The 19,706-nt window shown below is 39.7% G+C and overlaps 2 protein-coding genes across 2 annotated transcripts in view; both read right to left on the bottom strand.

Moving 5' to 3' along the window:
• The window catches only part of LOC122669746, a 32,062-nt gene extending 31,640 nt beyond the window's left edge, over nucleotides 1–422 (bottom strand). The window contains exon 1 of the mRNA XM_043866592.1: nucleotides 344–422. The gene's annotated coding sequence lies outside the window, so the exon portion shown is untranslated. The remainder of the gene's footprint in view (nucleotides 1–343) is intronic.
• A 4,135-nt stretch (nucleotides 423–4,557) lies between these two features.
• Nucleotides 4,558–5,064, bottom strand: LOC122668662. Its single transcript, XM_043865200.1, has one exon. The coding sequence runs from the start codon at nucleotides 5,062–5,064 to the stop codon at nucleotides 4,558–4,560; it is 507 nt and encodes a 168-aa protein (XP_043721135.1).
• Nucleotides 5,065–19,706: the final 14,642 nt, after the last annotated feature.

The following is a 19,706-nucleotide window of genomic DNA, read 5'->3' as shown; positions in this document are numbered from 1 at the left end:
TATAAGATAAGATGTTTAAGATCTTCTACACGCTACCGTCAAATCCAAAACCAAGGAAACATTGACGGATCACCCATCTGAGCCTAATCTGTAGATCCACTAGCTAGGAACTATCACTACAGGAGGGACAGCACGGGTAGATTTTGAGAATACTATATCCAAAATTATAAATTATTAATCCAATCACCAATGTATTTATTCATAACAAAACCAAAAAAAAAAAAGAAGTTTTCTCATTGCGGAGGTAAGATTGAAGATCTGCACTCAGTTAAGGAAGCTCCACCGACAAAGAAGACACACCGGATCTCTGTGTGTGTGTGAGGCAGAGAGAGAGATCACTTACCACCTAAGAGCGGTCTAAACTGGGATCGGTTGCAGGTACGTCTCGCCGGAAATGATCGCAAACGGCCCGTCTCAGAGGTGAGACTAGACAGAGTAGATGGCAGTGGTCGCTGAACGGTCACCGTAGAACCAGTATTTGGTGTCGGGAGCGATTTAAGGTGACAGGTGTGAAGTGTCCCTTGTAGTCCGTTAAGTTTTCTGGGACTGGAGAAAAGGTGCATAACTTTTACACCGTTTGATGGTTTTTGATGGATTGAGGCGTTGAGCTATTATATTATTGGGAAATTTTCAGCGACACCCCTTCTATTGAACCGTTATATTAATGCCATACTACTAATCACCAAAATATCAATTTTGACCCAAAAATTAACGGGGTTAGCATTTAATCTGTTAATTAGTGATGTCAGCAGGTTAGATTTTTGTTAAAGACTATTTTGCCCATCCCCTTAAAACGACTGAACCTAGTCTTCTTCTTCACTCTCCATCTGTGCAACTGGGCAACTGGTCACCGCTGCCATCTCTCACCTCTGCACCCTTGCAGACACTCATTTAGTCATCTCTCACCTCTCAGCAATTGAGAGAGAGATTTCAAAAACAAAAGAAAACTAGCAAAAGGGTTTTGGGGAGACAAAGAAGCTGAGACACCATCGCCGGACCTTCACCGAGCCGAGGAAGAACTAGACCCTACGACTTCTTCTATATCTTCTGTTTCTTCTTTTTCTTCTTCTGGTTTTCTAATTTCTTTTTTTATTTTTTATTATCTTTTCTTCTACATCCAAAACCCACCGATTGAAACCACCATAGCCACCACTGGATTTACCTATAGCTTTACTCGACCTTAACCCGAACCCATCTCCCACTGAACTTTCTTGTTTTTTTCTCAGACCCTACTTCTCTCCATTTGTGCCTGGCGAACAAAGCCATCAAGAATTTTTTCAACACAGATCTCTGAGCTCTTGCAGCTGAAAGAAGAGGCATCTACCATCAGATTGATTTTACAGCCAAAAAAATAGAGAATGCAGACATCAAGCCAAATAAAACCCAGGAAACAGCAGAAGAATAAAGAAGAAAAAGGGAAAAATCAGGAGAAGAACTTACCAATGGAGGAATTACAATAGAGCTTGCCAAGACTCACGACGGAGAGCTCTTCGAGGGAAGAAGAGTGATCGAGGACAGCGTTCATGCCCTTGGCACCAAATTTGCAGGAATTACAATAGAGCTTCTTCAATCCCTTGCAATTGACGGTGACAGCGGCCATGCCTACATCGGTTAAGTTGCGGAAAGAATGGAGCTTGAGGGTAGTGAGGTTACGGTAGTGGAGAGAGAAGCGGACAAGAGCGTCGTCACTGATGTGGATGGGTCTGCTTTTGCGAACATATTTGAGGGCGAGAGTGGTGACGGCGTCGTAGTGAGTGAAGAGAGAAGTGATGCTGGTGAGGAGATTGGATTCAGCCTTGAGGAAGAGGCGATGTTGACACTGACTCTCTACACAGAGCCAACGGCGGCAGACGAGAGAGCAGCTTTCGCGATCTAGGGAACCCAGGGACTTGAAGATGTAGGACAGGCACCCATCCGGGAGGTCATCGGCATTATCGATGGGAAGGAGATGAGCATAGGCATCATCGCCGCCAGGCATCGTTGCAGCTATTTGAGATTCCGACTGTCGATGCCAACTGGCCTCCGCCCACAGATCAGAGAAGAAAATCAGAGAGAGAGGAAAGGCATCTGGGGGTGGGGAATCCAACCTAACCGGAGATGGAAAAGGTGATGCAGCCATGGTATTTTCCCCTTTTCCCTGGCTTATAGTGGACTGACCTCCATTGTTTCAGCTCCACATCACCGAGCCCCATTGTTTCAGCCATGGTTCTTCCCCTGGGTTGGGTATGCGTTTGCAGCAGCGATGGTGTTGGATTTGCTAGGCGCGAATGGCAGCAGCAGTGGAGGAGGCCAGGGACAGGGGCGGGGTCTTGTAAAGGGTATATTAGTCATTTAACTTACACACAGTTAACCCCGTTAGTTTTTGGGTAAAAATTGAAATTTTAGGCCTTAGTGGTGTGACATTAAGATAACGGTCCAATAGAGGGGGTGGCGCCAAAAATTTCCCTATATTATTACTTTGGAAGTAATTGTTTGTCCGGGAGTGCTGCCTATGCCACACTCCCATGTGTCTATCTCTCTCCTCCTCAAAACAAGGGTGCAGAGGTGTTTTTTCATCTGGGGAGACCACACGCCAGGACAGAGAACTTTCTCCCTACTATTAATATCATGGAACCCCAAGTTTTCATGTTAGTAAATTATAACAGGAGAAATTACCCCCAAAAAAAAATATTTTAAATGGGAGAACGCAACTTTTACTAATACGGCACCGATATGTATCGGTCTATACAATTAAAAAATAGGTCTTTTATATTGGAATTAGCCTGATAGAGATTGATACGACCGATCCAATATGTATTGAACCGATACGGTGTCAATAATGTGAAGTTTTTTTGGTAAATAACGTGAATTATAACCTTAGGCCCAACACTTAAAGCAATAGACTAGTTCTTATTTGGAAAAATTATAGGATTACACAATATTGGATTTCAATTTACAAAACCATCTAGGGGTGCAAGTTTGGTCATGTTGCCCCGAACCCGCCATGAGTCCGAATAGGGTCTGGACTGAGATTTTTGGCCTTGAGGGCGGGTCTAGGTTGGAAATTTTTAGCCCTGAGTTAGGGTCGAGTTGGGCCAGGGTTGAGGCCTCGGGCTAAGCCTGGCCCGACCTTATTTTAAGTTATACTATAAAATATATATTGATATAATATATATATTATAAACTTTAAACGCCACCTATATTTTGTTATATAATATATTATATATGAAGATAATAAGTGATATAATACATTTTATTATAGTGTTATTTTACGTAAAATTTATAATTTTCTCCGTGGCCCATTCCAGCCCATGCATTTCCTTCCCCCCCCCCCCCGCCCTGATCAGGACCAATCAGGGTCAGCCCGACTTGACCCTGAGGGCTGGTCAAGGTTGGATTTTTCAGGCCCTGATTCAAGGTCGGGTCAGGCTTGGGCCTAGCTAAGGGGACTCAGGATTGGGCTAGGGTTCTATAAAGCCCGACCCACCCGACCTTGTTGCAGCCCTAAAACCATCCATCAAATGCTTACTTCAACAAAACCACCCAAAACAAGTATGGGTACTCTCTCTCTCTCTCTCTCTCTCTCTCTCATCGTTATTGTCTTCATCATCATCACTACCACCGCCAGCTAAATCTCCAAGGGGTTCCTTCTTCTCCACCTCCTCCGACAGTCACACGCCAAAAGCCTCTCTGCTCCAACTCTGACATCACCGTTGGTTGCTCCTCTAACCAAAACCCTACTCAATCACAAACAATGGTCTCTCTTCCACCACTCCCTCCTTCAATGACACCATCCCCCTTGTTAGCAAGGAGCACAAAAAATATACCTCTAATGATGCATTTGCATATGGTGATCAAATGGTATAGTGTCGTGTCTTCACATCAGGCTCATGACTGCATACTAAACTCAACTTACCTTTATCTCATCTAAATGGGGATGGCTACATGGACCGTTTTCATCAAATCAACTCTATTCAAAGTCATCCTTGTTACTACTCATAAGCTATGCATGTCTTTCCTCACCACTTCTCCTACAGTCATTTTAGGCCTCCCCCTAGCTGTTATATCTCCTTCAATCTAAATCAAATCACCCCATCGTACTAGAGCATTTAAAAGCCTCTATTGCACAAATTCATGCCACCTCAAATGACTTTTTTTCAACTTATCATGTATCAAAGTAACTCTTAAATTTGCTCTAATTTGTTCATTCCTTATTTTATCCTTTCTAGTTTTACCACTCATCCATCTCAACATCCTCATTTTAGCTACACTAAGTTTATCTATATGTTTTTTCTTCACCGCCCAACATTCAACTCCATATATCTTTGTTGGTCGTATAACTATCTGTAGACATTGCATTTCTGACACCTTAGGAGAACCTCTTGGTGATGATGACCAAAGCCCAAATAACTCTTTTATAGCTAAAAGATTATTTGCATTAAGAAAAAGAGAAAAAGATGTTACAATTACAAGCTGGATAGGGCCAGACACCAACAAAAGAAACAAACTAAGCTCTCCTACCTTCGACATGGCCATCAGCGGAGATAATAGCCCGCAACACCAAAAAAGAATCAAACATTAAAGAGAAACATGGAATTTAGGCCTCCTTTGAGCATCATGCAACAGCTCAGCTTGCATAGAGGGAGGTAAGACCACCATTTTAGAGGAAACTTCTAATCTAGATGTTGATTTGGATAGGAAGTTTGCTAATGGATTAGCTTCTCTGTACAGTGACACCGTCCACTCGATAAAGGAAAGGTAAAATTGGAGTGAAGACCATGTTTGTCGGACAAACCATGGAACCACTTTCAAAGACACCAAGAAAGCAACAGCAACAAAGTCGCATTCCACCCATACCTTCCAAAGGTCAAGCTCTTTGGCCCATTCCAAACCAAAGATAAGTTCTAAAAACACAGCCTCAAAATTTGTCTTCCTTCCAAGGAACTTCCTGTAAGAGAAAACAACTATGTCCTGCTCATCACAAATAATACCCCTAGCTCGAGTCCTACCCAAATTTCCCAAAGAGCATCCATCCTCATTTAATTTCACCCACCAAGCTTGAGGAGGACACCAAAATATCTCCATTATTTCACAAAGAGGGTGAGGGAGGATAGGAATTCCAAGCTCCTAGCCAAAATAATATCCTCCATTAAAGATACCTGGTCCTTAAACATTGAAGATAGAGCTATGATTTCTCTCTTCACTAGTTCCCAAATCTGAGATTGACCACGCCTCCTTTCATCATAACGTCTAGCATCCACTCCAACCAAATAAAATAAGGGATCAGTACTACACATGCTACCCACGCTTCTTTAAGAAAAAAAATATGTGCCTTTAATCCACGAAAGAAGTATGAGGTTGTCATGACGCACACCCAAGCAAGATAAGAAGGTGCACCATAACAATCTAGCAAACGCACACTCCATGAACATATGGGCCAAAGACTTTGCTTCCTCCGTACACTACTCACATCGAAAAGGCAAAGAAACACCTCTAGCCTTCACTTTATCATCTGATGACAACTTACCATGATGTAGCTTCCAACCAAAAACTAACTGACGTAGTCAAAGACACTTTCCCCACACCAAATACAAACAAGCTACCTTTGGTTTCCCTTCCCGCAAAGCCTCCTAAGCCGATTTAATAGAGAAGACCCCCAAAGACGTCAAACTCCAAGTGAGAATTTTACTACGATTGCCAACGGACCAATGCTCCTATCCAAACACAAAACTCCACATCCTCCTCACCCCCTGGCCAAACCGAAGAGGAATTATATCCTCTCTTGATGGACCCATTTCTATCAACAAATCTAGCACGGAAGAATTTGCTCATCCTTGTCTGCTCTTGCTTGATTTACCAAACATGTTTACATATTAAGGCCCTATTCACATCCCTCAACTACCTTATTCCAAGAACCCCTTCATGCTTGGGCCTACAAACATCTACCCACTTTACTGTGATCTTCTTGGTAGTCACCACATCACTACTCCAGATGAAGTTTTTCATCTAATGCTCCAATGCCTTAATTAGAGATTCTAGCCACCAGTAAATGGAGAAGTTGTGCACAGGAATTCCAGAGATAATTGATCTAATCAGTTCCACCATTCCCGCCATTAAATTTAATTAACCATTCCAGCCCATCAACCGATTTTTAGATCAGTCCATCAAAGGAAGAAGATGATCCCTTTTTACACTACCCTTGGAAATCTCCACACCTAACTAACGGGTAGGGAGGGATCACACCGGAATACTCAACACCTCAGAGATACAGTGCATTCGCTGAGGGGAAACATGCCCACTTTTTTCCAAATTTACCCGCTACCTTAGTAACCCTGGTACTTGGAAAGAAAGATTTAAGATTATCCATGCACCGTAATGATGCATTCATGAAAATGAAGACGTCATCCGCAAAAATTAGATGGCTCCAGACATCAACACCCCTAGGACCATGGATAGTCTTGATATGATTATTTTGCAACAAAAGATTAAGCTCCCTGCACAACACCTCTTCAGTTAAGATAAAGAGGAAGGGGAGATGGGATCACCTTGCCGAAGACTTCTCCCCATACCAAAAAAACCCACTAGACTTCCATTAAGCAAACTCAAGATCCTTGAAGACAAAGTATTTGATGTAGCTAAGAAATCAATTTTTCAAAGAAACCAATGCTTCGAAGAACACAAAAAAAAATCTCAAGACAGGGTGTCGTAGGCCTTTTGGATATTGAGTTTGACTCCCATACCACCACCATGAGTGGCTGAGTGCATAAGATTTGCCAACTCAAAAGTGAGACTAATATTAGATGAGATAACCTTCTCTTTTTGAAAAGCCCCTTGTTCATCAAAAATCAGTCGCAGAAGTTTTAACTTCGACCTTGTCATCATAACTTTTGAAATAGTCTTGCAGAGAAAGTTACTCATGCAAAAAATTGGTCTAAATTTATCGAGAAACTGAACCCCATCCCCATTCGGGATCAGAGTTATGAAGCAGTTGTTCAACCCCTTAGGGATTTGACCTAACATAAAAGATTTCAAGTTGTACCTATTGCGTTCATCCATGAAAGTGAGAAATCCAATTGGCATTGGAGAAACTACAGTCAAGAACTGCAACAACAACATTCCCTCTCCTCCTATTGTTTGTCCATGTTAACTTCCTCCCCTGGGAAGGAATCTCCACCAAGGAACAAGAGTCAACCATGGCCTGAAAATCAGCTACTACTCCTAGATTGAATCTACATGGGCCTCGCTTCTCATGAGAGGCTAATGTAACATTAAAAGCGCCCACAACACACCAAGGGATGGACGTGATAGAGAGAGCAGCTAGGTCCATCCAAAACTCTTACCATTTGTCCCGCAAGCAATTGGCGTGCACAAGAGATAACATCAACTTCATACCCATGATCTGATATAGAGATAACCATCGGTATCTGAAGATGAGACTCCCACTGTTATTCATAGTATTCGAACCCCTAATTTGTCCCAAAACCCCTCAAATGATCTTATTTGGCTGTTTTAAGCTTGTGTATATCGTGTAAATCCAACACCATTTGGGCCTCGATCAATATGAAACATCATTTTCATGGATTCCTCGATTTTTGTATCACTTTTTGATGAAATATGCCCGTTGTCGCCATGTAGATGGAAAGTTCTCAAATAGAGCTTCACAACAATATCTGGTGCATCGAAATAGACTAAGCAATTAAAAGGTTATTAAAATTTCAAATTTTGCCCATTAAAGGATTTTATTAAAAAAAAAAATTCGGTAAGGCCCTGCGATACCACGCGTGCGTAGCACGCGAGCCAGCCTATGTCAAGAGCCTAAACCTCGTCACAAGCCTAGCTTGCATCAACTCTCACATCATGAGCTAAGACCAAATTTCCAGCTAGCCTGTATCGCCCATTCTAGCCTAACCCATGTCAGCCTTCCCATCCTAGCCTAGCTTGCGTCAACCCATCCTAGCCTAGCTTGCGTCAACCCATCCCATCCAACCCTAGCTCGCGTCAGCACCCCACGTCACAAGAATAGCCTATATCAACCTTTGCGTCACGAGCCCGTAGAATACCAAGATCATACACCTTCCGACCCTCACGATTTGGCAGGGCTGACCCATTTCCTTAGGGCCCATTTGTTTGCCGGATAAAAATGGGATAGGCAGAAAGGGGTGGAAAAGTGTACTATTTTCCCACAAAATACCTAGGATGTGTGTGTTTGGATACATGGGGTGGGGAACCTCCATACAAGCTCATTAAATACATTTATTATTGTCTGGAGAGGTGACACCCCTCTTTTTCCCACCCCATTCACTTTCAAAGTCCTACCAAAATTGGTAGGACTTTGGCACTATTCATGAAAAAGTTATTTTTGAGTCTATCTCTCTCCTCTTCCTATTTCCTTTCTTTCCTATGGAATCCCACGCCATGTCCATTTCCTTCCTCTCCCATTAAATCCCACCCCACTACAAAATGCATATTCCATTATTTCTTTTCCTTGTCAACCCAACCCACAACATGTGGGACCCACCCTCACAAGTTTCCCACCCCTTTTTATCCGGCAAACAAACGGGGCCTTAGGAAATCGGATTTCGGGCCTTGGATCCGAGATTTCAAGTTGTTTTCACTATAAAATGCCCTCAAGTTAGAGGCCAAGGAGGCTGCTCATCTGCCAAAAAAAATTCCTCTAGTAGTCCTTCTCCGCCTCTTCCATTTGCAAGTTATAACACCTTGATCCCGCTCTCCTACGATTTTCTAAAATTCCCAAATACACATATTGATGAACCCACTTTGACATTAATTAGAGTGTGGTGTTCAAGCAACAATTCGACAGCCCTTGAAAGAATATTATGGCAAACCAAATGTGTGTACACTGAGCCAAGACTCTCCCACACATCAAGGGGTTTCATAATTTTTCCACTTGTGTTCATATTTATTTTGATTTTTTTTTCTGTGTAGATGCTAAACTAGACATTGTCTTGAATGCTATTTTAAAAATACTTCAGGTGTTTCTAAATTCAGAGAAAAATATATGTGATACCTTGTAACATCTTTGATCTTTAATTCTGACTCTAAATCTTCTCTATAATTACATATTTGCCCTTAAGATCATTTTAGTAATTTCACAATAGCGGCTCAAGAATCCGAATTTGGTTTGCTTTTTTGGATGGATTTGATAGAGAAATTTTAATGCATAGATCTAGCCTTTGGTTTCATGAAGAATGCTTCTACAAATTAGACAAAACAATTTTATCATTTTGTGCTCCGAAAGAGCATTTTGATACTTTACATTTTAAAAAAAAAAAAGGAAAAGACACATACACACACACACACACACAAAAGTTTGAAAATATGATTTGTTTTTTCCACGGTGTTTAGTGACATGATAGGCCATTACCCATTCTTTTTAAGTGTTGAAATGCATTTTTATGATATTATATGTTTTTTCTTATTTATTAATGATTTTGCATTTTTCCATAATTATAATGCATGTGTCTATATGTATATGAAATGACATATGTTGTGAAATTGCACTCTCTGATGCGCACAGTGTATGAAAATATGTAGAATAATTATGTGTATTTTTACAGAATCTTCACGTGTATGTGTTATTTTATGTATTTTCACTTTTGCTCTTTATGATTATTGTCATTAGGAAATTATCAAAATTATTTCCTAATGTTAAAAAATTATCAAAAAAAAAAAATACATTAATACTCATTGTAATGTACCCTTCATGGTAGGATGCGCAATACCAATGGATTATAATAGTAGAGGTGCCTTTTTACCTTTTTGCCCCTTAAGGGTCTTTTAGTAATTTGACCATTTTAATTCATTAAAATGTAGTAAAAATGCCAAAAAAATCATATGAGTTGTTTTTTTATGCATTTAGTAATATTTAAAATGGTTTATATGAGTTGTTTTTTTATGCATTTAGTAATATTTAAAATGGTTTTGGAAAACTTTCATGTGCATATACTTTTTTGCTTAAAATTACATTTATTTGCCTTTAGGGGCATTTTAATAATATTGTCAGATTTTGGGCAGACTTAGGTTTTAATTAGGGATGTAAACAGATTGAATTCGGTCGGATAGTGGCATTATCATATTCGTATCCGATTATATTCGGACAGATTCGGATAATATCCTATCGGTTTTTGGACGGATTCGGATAATTTTCGAATAGTGATTTTTTTAATACAAATTCTCCTAAATGGATATGAAAACAGATCAAAAACCAGTTTTAACTATTCGTTGACATCTTTACCGTTTTTATGAGTTAGGGTTGAGACTTGAGAGTTCAGCAACGACTACCCTTTCTTCTACTCTTCTTAGTCTTTGATTTTCTTAACTTGTTTTACTTTTGGTTTTATCTTGTTTTTATTTTAATAGATATGTGATTCCATGTATCACATTGCATAAAACATTATATAAACCAATAGCAAATCTAGAAAAAGAATCACATTATCTTAACTTACAAATTTATAAAAATAAGATAACAAAATCCAATAAGGCAACTTAAAAGGATAGACGAACAAAGAGATATTTCAAATATTTTATTACCATCGGATTGCTAAACGAATCGGATAATAATCAGTCGGATAGGGGGATTATCATATTCGTATCCGATTATTTTCGGATGGATTCGGATTCTCCTAAAGGGATACAAACGCAGATCGAATACGAAATTTCGAATACCCGTTTACATCCATATTTTTAATATCAATAAATTGTATCTTTTGGCATATCCAAATGTTTTAAAACATGTATGAGCATTTTTTAGCCCTTTTGAGTAGAAAAAGTGATTTTGGCTATATTTTTCGCTTTCGCCACTTAGGGGTAGTTAGAATTTGACCACCATTTTGTTATTACATCTCTTGAAACCCTTTTTAATTCATACCTAATGATATTTTAAAGTTATTTTAGGCATTCAAACATTTTTTATGCACTTGAGAGATCTCATGGGTCTTCCCTACCACTCTTGCCCCTAGGGAGCATTTCAGTATTTCATGTGACTTTCACTGGAATTTTGCCAACATTTTTCTTATGATCCTTGCATGTTTGCAATGTCACCCAAGCATGTTTCAGAACATTTTGGCATCTAGATAACATTCCATGCATTTTTCTTTTATGTTGACCCTCAAAGGGTAATTTTGTTATTTTATAAATTATAATGCTAACTTTTATCATGAGATAGGTTTTTGTCAAACTTTCCATCATGCTAAACCTAAATTAGGTGTTTAATCATTAAAGTTTACCCTAGGACTTTGGCCCTAGAGTTAGGGTTCCAAATTGGGATAAAATGCATTAACTATGCTAACTAGGATTCATAATGCACATGAGCACCAAGCCTAGGATTAGTGATTAAGATTAAGACACTAATCCTCTTAAGTTCATAACCCTCAATCAAGATAAGCTAAATCTTTTCAAATTAGATTAATTAAGTGCATAACATGTATAAACTAGAAGTATACAAGATCTGTATAGTCTAAGAAAACCAATTCCAACTGAGTGTTCTGGTGGTGCCTAAAACCTTCCCTAAACGTAACCTAACACTTACCCAGTGATCTGGGGCAGACCTGGCATTGAGATTGGAATTAATTTCGCGCCCCTCCCCCAGAGGAGGAACACCATTTGTGGGTCCTAGGACCTAATCTTCGTGTCAATTCTCCTGTCTACCCGGTCCATCCCTTGCAACATAAGAGGGTACTACCGTGAGGTGCCAGATTAATAGTCCACATCCCCATCCCCGGGTGTGCAAAATGGAGGGATCTTCATCCTATGCACCCACATTATCTTATAAATTTTTTCTTTGAGTTTTAAAGGAATACGTCGAGCATACAAGACTCTGAATGTACCTCTCCTCTTCATCCATCCTATTTTAATTCTATGTGTAACATCATCCTCTATTTCTCCTTTATTTATGACTACATCATGTGGCTAAAAGGGGATAATCTTTACAGTGGTGTGGGTAGTCTGTGAAGTAATAATGATGCATAGTTAGCCCAAACACAATAACCATGATAAAAGAAAATCAAATAAAATTAAAAGAATATTTTTTTGGGTAATGAAACTAAAAAAATATTTATTATACAATAAAAATATCAAACAACAAGAAGTCTAACAATCTCCAATGGAGTCACTACTATGAGAACAATGAATTTTCACCATCCTTATAAAAATTAATATCCTCCTCTTAGGAGAGAAGTAATTGATATATAGAGTTGTCACTTAGATTGGAGTCTAGGACCTATGAATATGACTCCAAATATAAATTCAATGGACACTAGCCAAACTATGGGAATGGGTACACACCAAGTTGTGGACCAAGGAAGGTGTAAAGAACTTCGGTCCACCCGATTAAAACCAATCTTCGTAGTTATTTAATAAATTATTAAATAATAAATATTTTTAAAACATGTATATATATGATTGTTGAATCATAGAATCTAAACAAGGAAGAGAGGTAGAGAATTACCTCATCACTTGCACTATAAAACCAAGTTAGTAGATATATACACGATATCTAAGAGTGTCAATCTAGGGTTTCTCTGGGGAGAAAAAGAAAACTCTTGCAGCGGTCACCACTTTCGTGCATTCATCAAGGGTTGTATGATCTCTGGCTCACGATGTAGCCACTCCGCCCCTGTGGCGTGATCTAAGGGTGTCAATTGGGACGGTTCCCGGTATTTGGGACGGGAAGGTACTGGTACAAAAGTGCCAATCCCAGTACCGTCCCATTTAGTTAACGGGACCAAATCTAGATCCCAGTCCCGATTAGTAACGGGACGGGACGGTACCGGTTCTTAAATGGTTCTAGGTACTGTAGAAAAAGGGAGAAGAAGTTTAATTTTTTCTAACAAGGCGGGTTTATTAGTGTTGTGGAATTTTTTCACTATCATGAAATCTAAGTTGTCTACTGCTTTTTGTAAAGCAATTTAAATTATGAAATCATAGTTTTACTTCTTCAAACTCCCTAAGATCATATGTAATAAGCTTTTCATTTTTTTAAATCTAGAGAAGTCCTACAAAATGGAAGAATCCTGTTGTGTTTCTTCTTTGATTTTCCCAAACAAAACTCTACTTATCACACATGTCACATGGTAGTATGGTATAAAGTACGAAGTGCAAAAAAGAAGAATCTGGTAGATGTAACTGGTCGAGGGAGGAGGGAGGAAGGAGTAGCACTGTAGCAGATTCTGTGAGGAGAGACTTCAAGCTATGGCTATTGACATGTTGTTCCTCTTCGTATTCAAAAGGCAATTAGTGAAACCCTAATGCGTTATAATTCTTATACCTTTTTTTTAAAAAAAAAAAAGATCTTATATACTCTTTCTTTTTAAACGGTACTAGTAGTTTCGGTATCATCCGGTACCTAATTGGTATTTCGGTACTGGTACCGTTGGGAATCCCATCCCAAAACCGTCCAGTCCCGTTTATCATTCGGTACCAAAATCAGATACCAGTACCATCCCATTTACTAACAGGACGGTCTAGTATCGGGTTTTAGCGGGACGGTATTTGGACGGTTCCCGGTTCCGGTCCCAAATTGACACCCTTAGCGTGATCCTTCTCTGCCAAAGTAGCGTGAACTCCTCCGCCCCCAGTGGCATGTTTCCTCTTTCCTTTTTCCCCCCCTTCTTCCCCTTTATCTTCCCTTTCCCTTTCTTCTCCTTCTCTTACTCGCCTCATCTCAGATCTCACTCTAACCAAGGCTCGGCCTCCTACTCTCACTCGCTTCATTTCAAATCTATTCAGATATTGGCACTGATGTCAGACCATGGCAGATTTTCTTCGATGGGAGGCGTTGGAGGTTTCACAGGCAGGGGGAATGGAACCCGTGCTGATGGGGGTTCTGCCACTGTAGATGCTGGAGATCTAAAGATCTTGTACATAACCATGTTTACCTTGCATCACTGCACCTTTCCCCCATTTCAGTTTGTGTTATCGACCCTACCTCTCGTGTCTGTCTTTGTATCTCCCTCGGCATCATCCACCGCTTCAACATCAACACCAATGCCTCCTCCTCCACCTCCCCAGCACTTCAATCATACCAACACCTTGTCTGCATCCATCTCGCTTGGAACCAAACAGAAGCGCCAGGCGTATGGAGCCAAGATCTCACTGTTGCTTGCAGTGGCTTTTGTGTCCTCGGCATTGGCAGCATGGGTACCTTCATGGTTGACCCCTTCACTGTAGAGATGCTCAACACCGAATACGGGAGATGGGAGGCGTCTAAGCTCATGTCGGTTCTGCTCAAGGAATCCGCCACCCACAACTGGCTCTTCAACATCGCCATCACCGATAATTGGCCAGAAAATGATGGGTCTTGTTTGCCAGGCTGGCATCTAGGAAAGTGGGGACTAGACAGTTTGTCGGTCATCATAATCACATGGCTTTGTCTGTCATGCCCATCCCTACTCACAAGGAAATGTGTCATGTGTTGAGTCATGTTGTATGTTGTATTTACAGCCTTTTCTCAAGGGAAATTGTTGGGCTTGCCCACACCCTAGCCTGGGAGACCCTATCAATTGCATGTACGACAGATTGGTCATTTTCCACTCCTTGGTTTTGGATACATTGTACCCAAACCTTTTGTATCTCATACATTTTATTTGAATGAAAATTCAGTTACCAACAAAAAAAAAAGATATATACACGATAAACTTATATTTAAAAAACAGAAAAAGACAACTCTAAGCTATTGTAATGGAAGAAAACAATCCCAACAAAAACTCATAGTGTTTATAAAGTGTCACCTACAGAGAAAGAACATAAACAATAGGAAAGGTGAAACAAACTAATCCTATCTTGAATACACGCAAATAAGAATAGGGAACTTCATGATATAAAACTGAACATATTCTAACGTGATTAATATCGTAAATTACTGGGGAGATCATTGAAATAGAAGCAAAACTAATTAGGATATTTATGCATAAAAATAATCCTAAAACCCTAAGATGCAAACATGCATGAGATGATAAAAACATATACAAATTTGACCTAAAACTTGACAAAAACGTTGGTTTATTGGAAATACTAAGAACACGACAAGAAAATAATACTATTGATTTGAGATCAAACCAATACAAGAACTCACATAAATAACACATGCAGTGCAAGAATGGTAAATCTGAAAACCTGTGAATACTAAACATGCATAAGATGATAAAAACATATATACAAATTTTGACTCAAAACTTAATAAAAACATGCAAGGTTTATTGGAAATACTAATAACACGACAAGAAGATAATTTTATTGATTTGAGTTCACCTGATGCAAAAACTCATATAAAATAACACATGTAGTGCAAGAACGTTAAATTTGAAAAATTGTGAATACTAAGAAGAGAAATCAAAATAAAATTGAAAAATAATGATAAAAAACTAAGAGAAATATTAGACAAAAATATTGTTATGAATAAATTAAAAACATAAAAAGTCTCATCAAAAGAAGGGATTAAAATCACAAAACGATAGCGTATTGTTGATGCCCAATTTGGGAACAACAACGATATACCTTCACCATGACAGGTATAACTTGCTCAAACAGAACCACATTGAATGAAACCAAAAGAAAGAAATCTTGCTACAAGACTCAAACCAAGTTTCAAAAAACTCTTTGCTGTCTCTAAGGTCTCCAAAACCATCGAAAGTTGCATTTGGCCATGGGGTATTGGGGTTTTTTTTATAGAATTAGGAAGGCTTCTTCGCCACCTTTGTTATGAAAGAAACCTTATCTCATTCAAAACCATTGGATTTTGAATGAGAAGCAGAAAAAGTGTGATCAATAGTTAGAATTTAGGGTAAAATGATAAAACCTAATCGAAAATGGGTTTGATTCATTTTAAACCATAAATTTTTAAAACATGATTTGGACATATAAGATTTTCAAACTTTGAAAAGCATGGATGAGATCCAAAACTCCTGAGGGTGGTAGAAATCCGGAGAAGAATGAGTCTTTTTTGCTTCAGGAAACCCATAATCGACGTTTTAGAGGTTCTTGTCAACGTAGCAAGAGCGCAGATGGATGAGCGCGCGGTATTTTTCTCCTCTCCATTTCTCGATCTGTAAGTTTTTGTAAGTTTCCCCTGCCTGTGTGACATCTATCCATCTATAATCCAACGGCCAAAAGTAAAGACAATTTTAAACCCAACCTAACCCAACCCATGGTTTTCCAACCCAACCAAGCCCAACCAATCCTAACTACAGTTTCAAACCCATCTTTTTTGCTTCAAGAAACCCATAATCAATGTTTTAGAGGTTCTTGTCGACGTAGCAAGAGCGCGGATGGATGAGCGCGCGGTATTTTTCTCCTCTCCATTTCTTGATCTGTAAGTTCTTGTAAGTTTCCCCCGCCTGCGTGACATCTATCCATCTATAATCCAACGGCCAAAAGTAAAGACAATTTAAAACCCAACCCAAACCAACCCAACCAAACCCAACCAATCCTAACTATGGTTTCAAATCCAACTCTCTCTCTCTCTCTCTCTCTCTCTCTCTCTCTCTCTTTTGTAACTCTTGGAGATGGCAACCATCACGGCGGTGACCCAACCCTCTGTTTTTCTTGATGGTTCCGGCAGAACCAGGAACCCGACCACCATAGCCTCTTCTCTCTTCAACTTTCCCTTTTTCGTTTTAAATCCCTCGCTGCCCCCAGGATCCCGACCACCTCAGCCTATTCTCTCTCCAACTTACCCTCTGTTTTTCTCCTTCTTTCTTTCTTTCTCTCTCTTTCTTTATCACATACTTCGTGTCCTATAAATCAAAACAAACAAACTATAGATTCCTCATTGACGTCCATCTCTTTCAAGCCTCTTTCAGGCCTTCCAGAAAAAAAGTAGGAAATGAAGAAGTTATTACCCCTAACACCCAACAACACAAAATCAAAGAAGAAACCAGAAAGTTTCAGAGAGAGAACTCTCTCAGATTTGATCGAAAATGTAGGCTATACATAATCAGAGTCCACTTCTCTCCCAATCTCTGGGCTTCAACAGCTACTCTTCAAGCAGACTTGCAGAGATCGTCGCTAGAGTCACTGAAGAATTCACCCAGGACCAGGAGTCCTCCCTACCCATACATGGCATCGACGAAGAAGATCTTCTTGTTAGTCAAATAGCAGTCCATGGGATCGTTGTACTCATGTATCAAGCTGGGTTCACAAATATTGGAAAGTTTGGGTTGGCCTAGGGCGCCCTAAATAAATTTTAGGGTCGCCCATGGGTGCCCTACAGTGACCCAATTAGGATATGGTATGATAAACCATTATCCAATCCATCTCTTCGTTATCCCATAAAATTATGGGATCCATAAGGGAAAGAAATCTCATCTCTTTTCCATCCCATGGAAAGAGGGATCCATCCCATACTTGAATACGCAGTGGAAAGAGATTGATTCTGGTTTCTTTCACATCCCATGAATAATCATATAATTAAAACAAGAGGAATTAACAGAAACTTGCTAACTTGATGAGCCTCAAGTGTTGCTTCTCCAATAGACAGTGGTTTTTCCTCTAACGAGCACATCAGGTATACAAATCTGAACCTCCAATGGTGCAGCCAAGGTTCTCCAAGTCAATCTAATAATCTCTTTAGTTCTTCAAGCACAAAACTGGGTTTCCAAAACTCTAACTCTCAAAACTAGAGAGCAAGAAGAAGGAGAAAGAAGAGAGAGAGAGAGACAGAGAGACAGAGAGCAAATTTCGTCCAACGGGGGAGGAGCCAAAATTCGCCCAACACTGGGAAAAACGTCGGTTGCCCCCTCCCCTTGGTGTGTTTAAATAATAGTGTTTATAAAACCCAGATAGGAATATTCCCAGTGAGAGTCTGACACTCTCTCTCCTCATTGACTTGAACCTATTTAAACCTGATGGGCTTCTAATTGGTAAAGAAGCAAAATCTAATAGGGAATAGTTAATTAATTATTTATTTAATATTTAATGGATAAATAAAATAGCACCATATCTAATAAAGTAAATAAATAATTAATTAATTAGCAAATTCCAATTATACCCTCACATAATAATCAATTATTATGTACCAACCCACCACTAATCAACATCATCATTGTAGAATCTAGGGCATGTAAATGCCAAACCCCATTCCATAGAACATGTCCATACAAGAGCGTCTGTGTACGTGATCGGATCCCGCAAACCACGATAAAATTTTTCAAATAAAACTACATATAATCTATCATTTTATGTAAAATAGGTTTTGCAAAAACCATTTCTAAAACGGCACTAGATCCAGATTCTGATCCGACCATCCATAGACAATCTCTATCTTGATGTTCCCCAATCGGGCAGTGGTGACCATGTTGAGTAACTCTCTCACTCACGAAATGTTTGCGCATTCCTAGAATACCTGCTTTGACTCTCTTGAATCTCAGTCATTGATGATCCAAAGAAAACGGTCACATTTCGCAGTGACAAGGTCCTCTCAGGTACAGGGTCTCGATGACACATGTCTATCCCATCCTACATCTGGTAATAATACATGAGGGAATCAACAAAGTAGATTCTGCGCCAATGCACATCATAACGTGCACTCACATTCGTACCCTAACATCAACATGTCTAAGTATACCCAATGCGACGACCATATGATAAGGGTGCCCAGCGCAAACCCTAGTCGTGACTACCATTTTAAGTAAAACTTACGGACACATAATGCTCAAAAAGTTTATATTGCATGTGATAATATTAAACCAAAATGTATAAAAAGTTCAATACAAAGTAAACCGGATTGAACAAGACCGAATCGGGTTTGATGGACACATAAATCCAACACTTCTGCTCTCCAATGATCAACCACCTCTTGAGGATGCCGACAACGACGACGATGATGATGATTTCGAATTCGCAATCGCTAGGAAAGATCCTGACTCGTCCTCGCCTATTTCTGCCGATGAGATTTCTACAATGGCCAAATTCATCCCGTTTACCCGATTTTCAATTGGGATCTTCTCTTCGCCAACAATGATTCCAAGCCTCTTCCCAAAAAATCTCACCCCTTCGTCTTCCCCTCGGAAAGTTAATGTTAGAGGAGTGGGATAACGATAATGATAACGATAACCATCCATCTTCCTACTCTTCCGAAGTCGACGAACTTGAAGGTATTCCCTCCGGAACTTACTGTGTTTGGAAGCCAAAATCTATTGAAGCTTCTCCAGATAGATGGATGGTTTGGTTGGGTTGGGTTGGGTTTTAAATTGTCTTTACTTTTGGCCGTTGGATTATAGATGGACAGGTGTCACACAGGCAGGGGGAACTTACAAGAACTTACAGATCGAGAGATGGAGAGGAGGAAAATCCGAGCGTGCGGCGTTGGTACGAGCCTTTTGAATATCGATAGAGGGACGTCGACAGAGACTTATGTGCTGCGATCTTGTTTGACATGGTCCAAACTTGAGTCGGTTCAGCTTGACTTGGTTTAAATCACTTAAGCACCTTAAAATCTTTGAAAATTCATAACTTTTGAACCAGAACTCCAAATTGGGTCATTCAAAGGACATCCCGAAGCTTATACAAATACTTAGCCATGGTAGGGGTCTCAAACGGTCAATTCGGCCCGGTTTTAATCAGGCTGAATCAGTTTCGGTCTCGAAATGAAAGACCAAAACCAAACCGTTAAGGAACTTCGATTTTCACTCGGTTCGGTTTCGGACCCGTACGTTTTGGTTTATTTTGGTTTTCTTTATTCAGTCAATACCGGTTTAGATCAGTTCATTTTC

Source organism: Telopea speciosissima, chromosome 7 (assembly GCF_018873765.1).
Source record: "Telopea speciosissima isolate NSW1024214 ecotype Mountain lineage chromosome 7, Tspe_v1, whole genome shotgun sequence".
NCBI lineage: Eukaryota > Viridiplantae > Streptophyta > Magnoliopsida > Proteales > Proteaceae > Telopea > Telopea speciosissima.
Note: the sequence above shows the minus strand (reverse complement) of the source record. Positions and strands in the feature narration are given on the sequence as shown.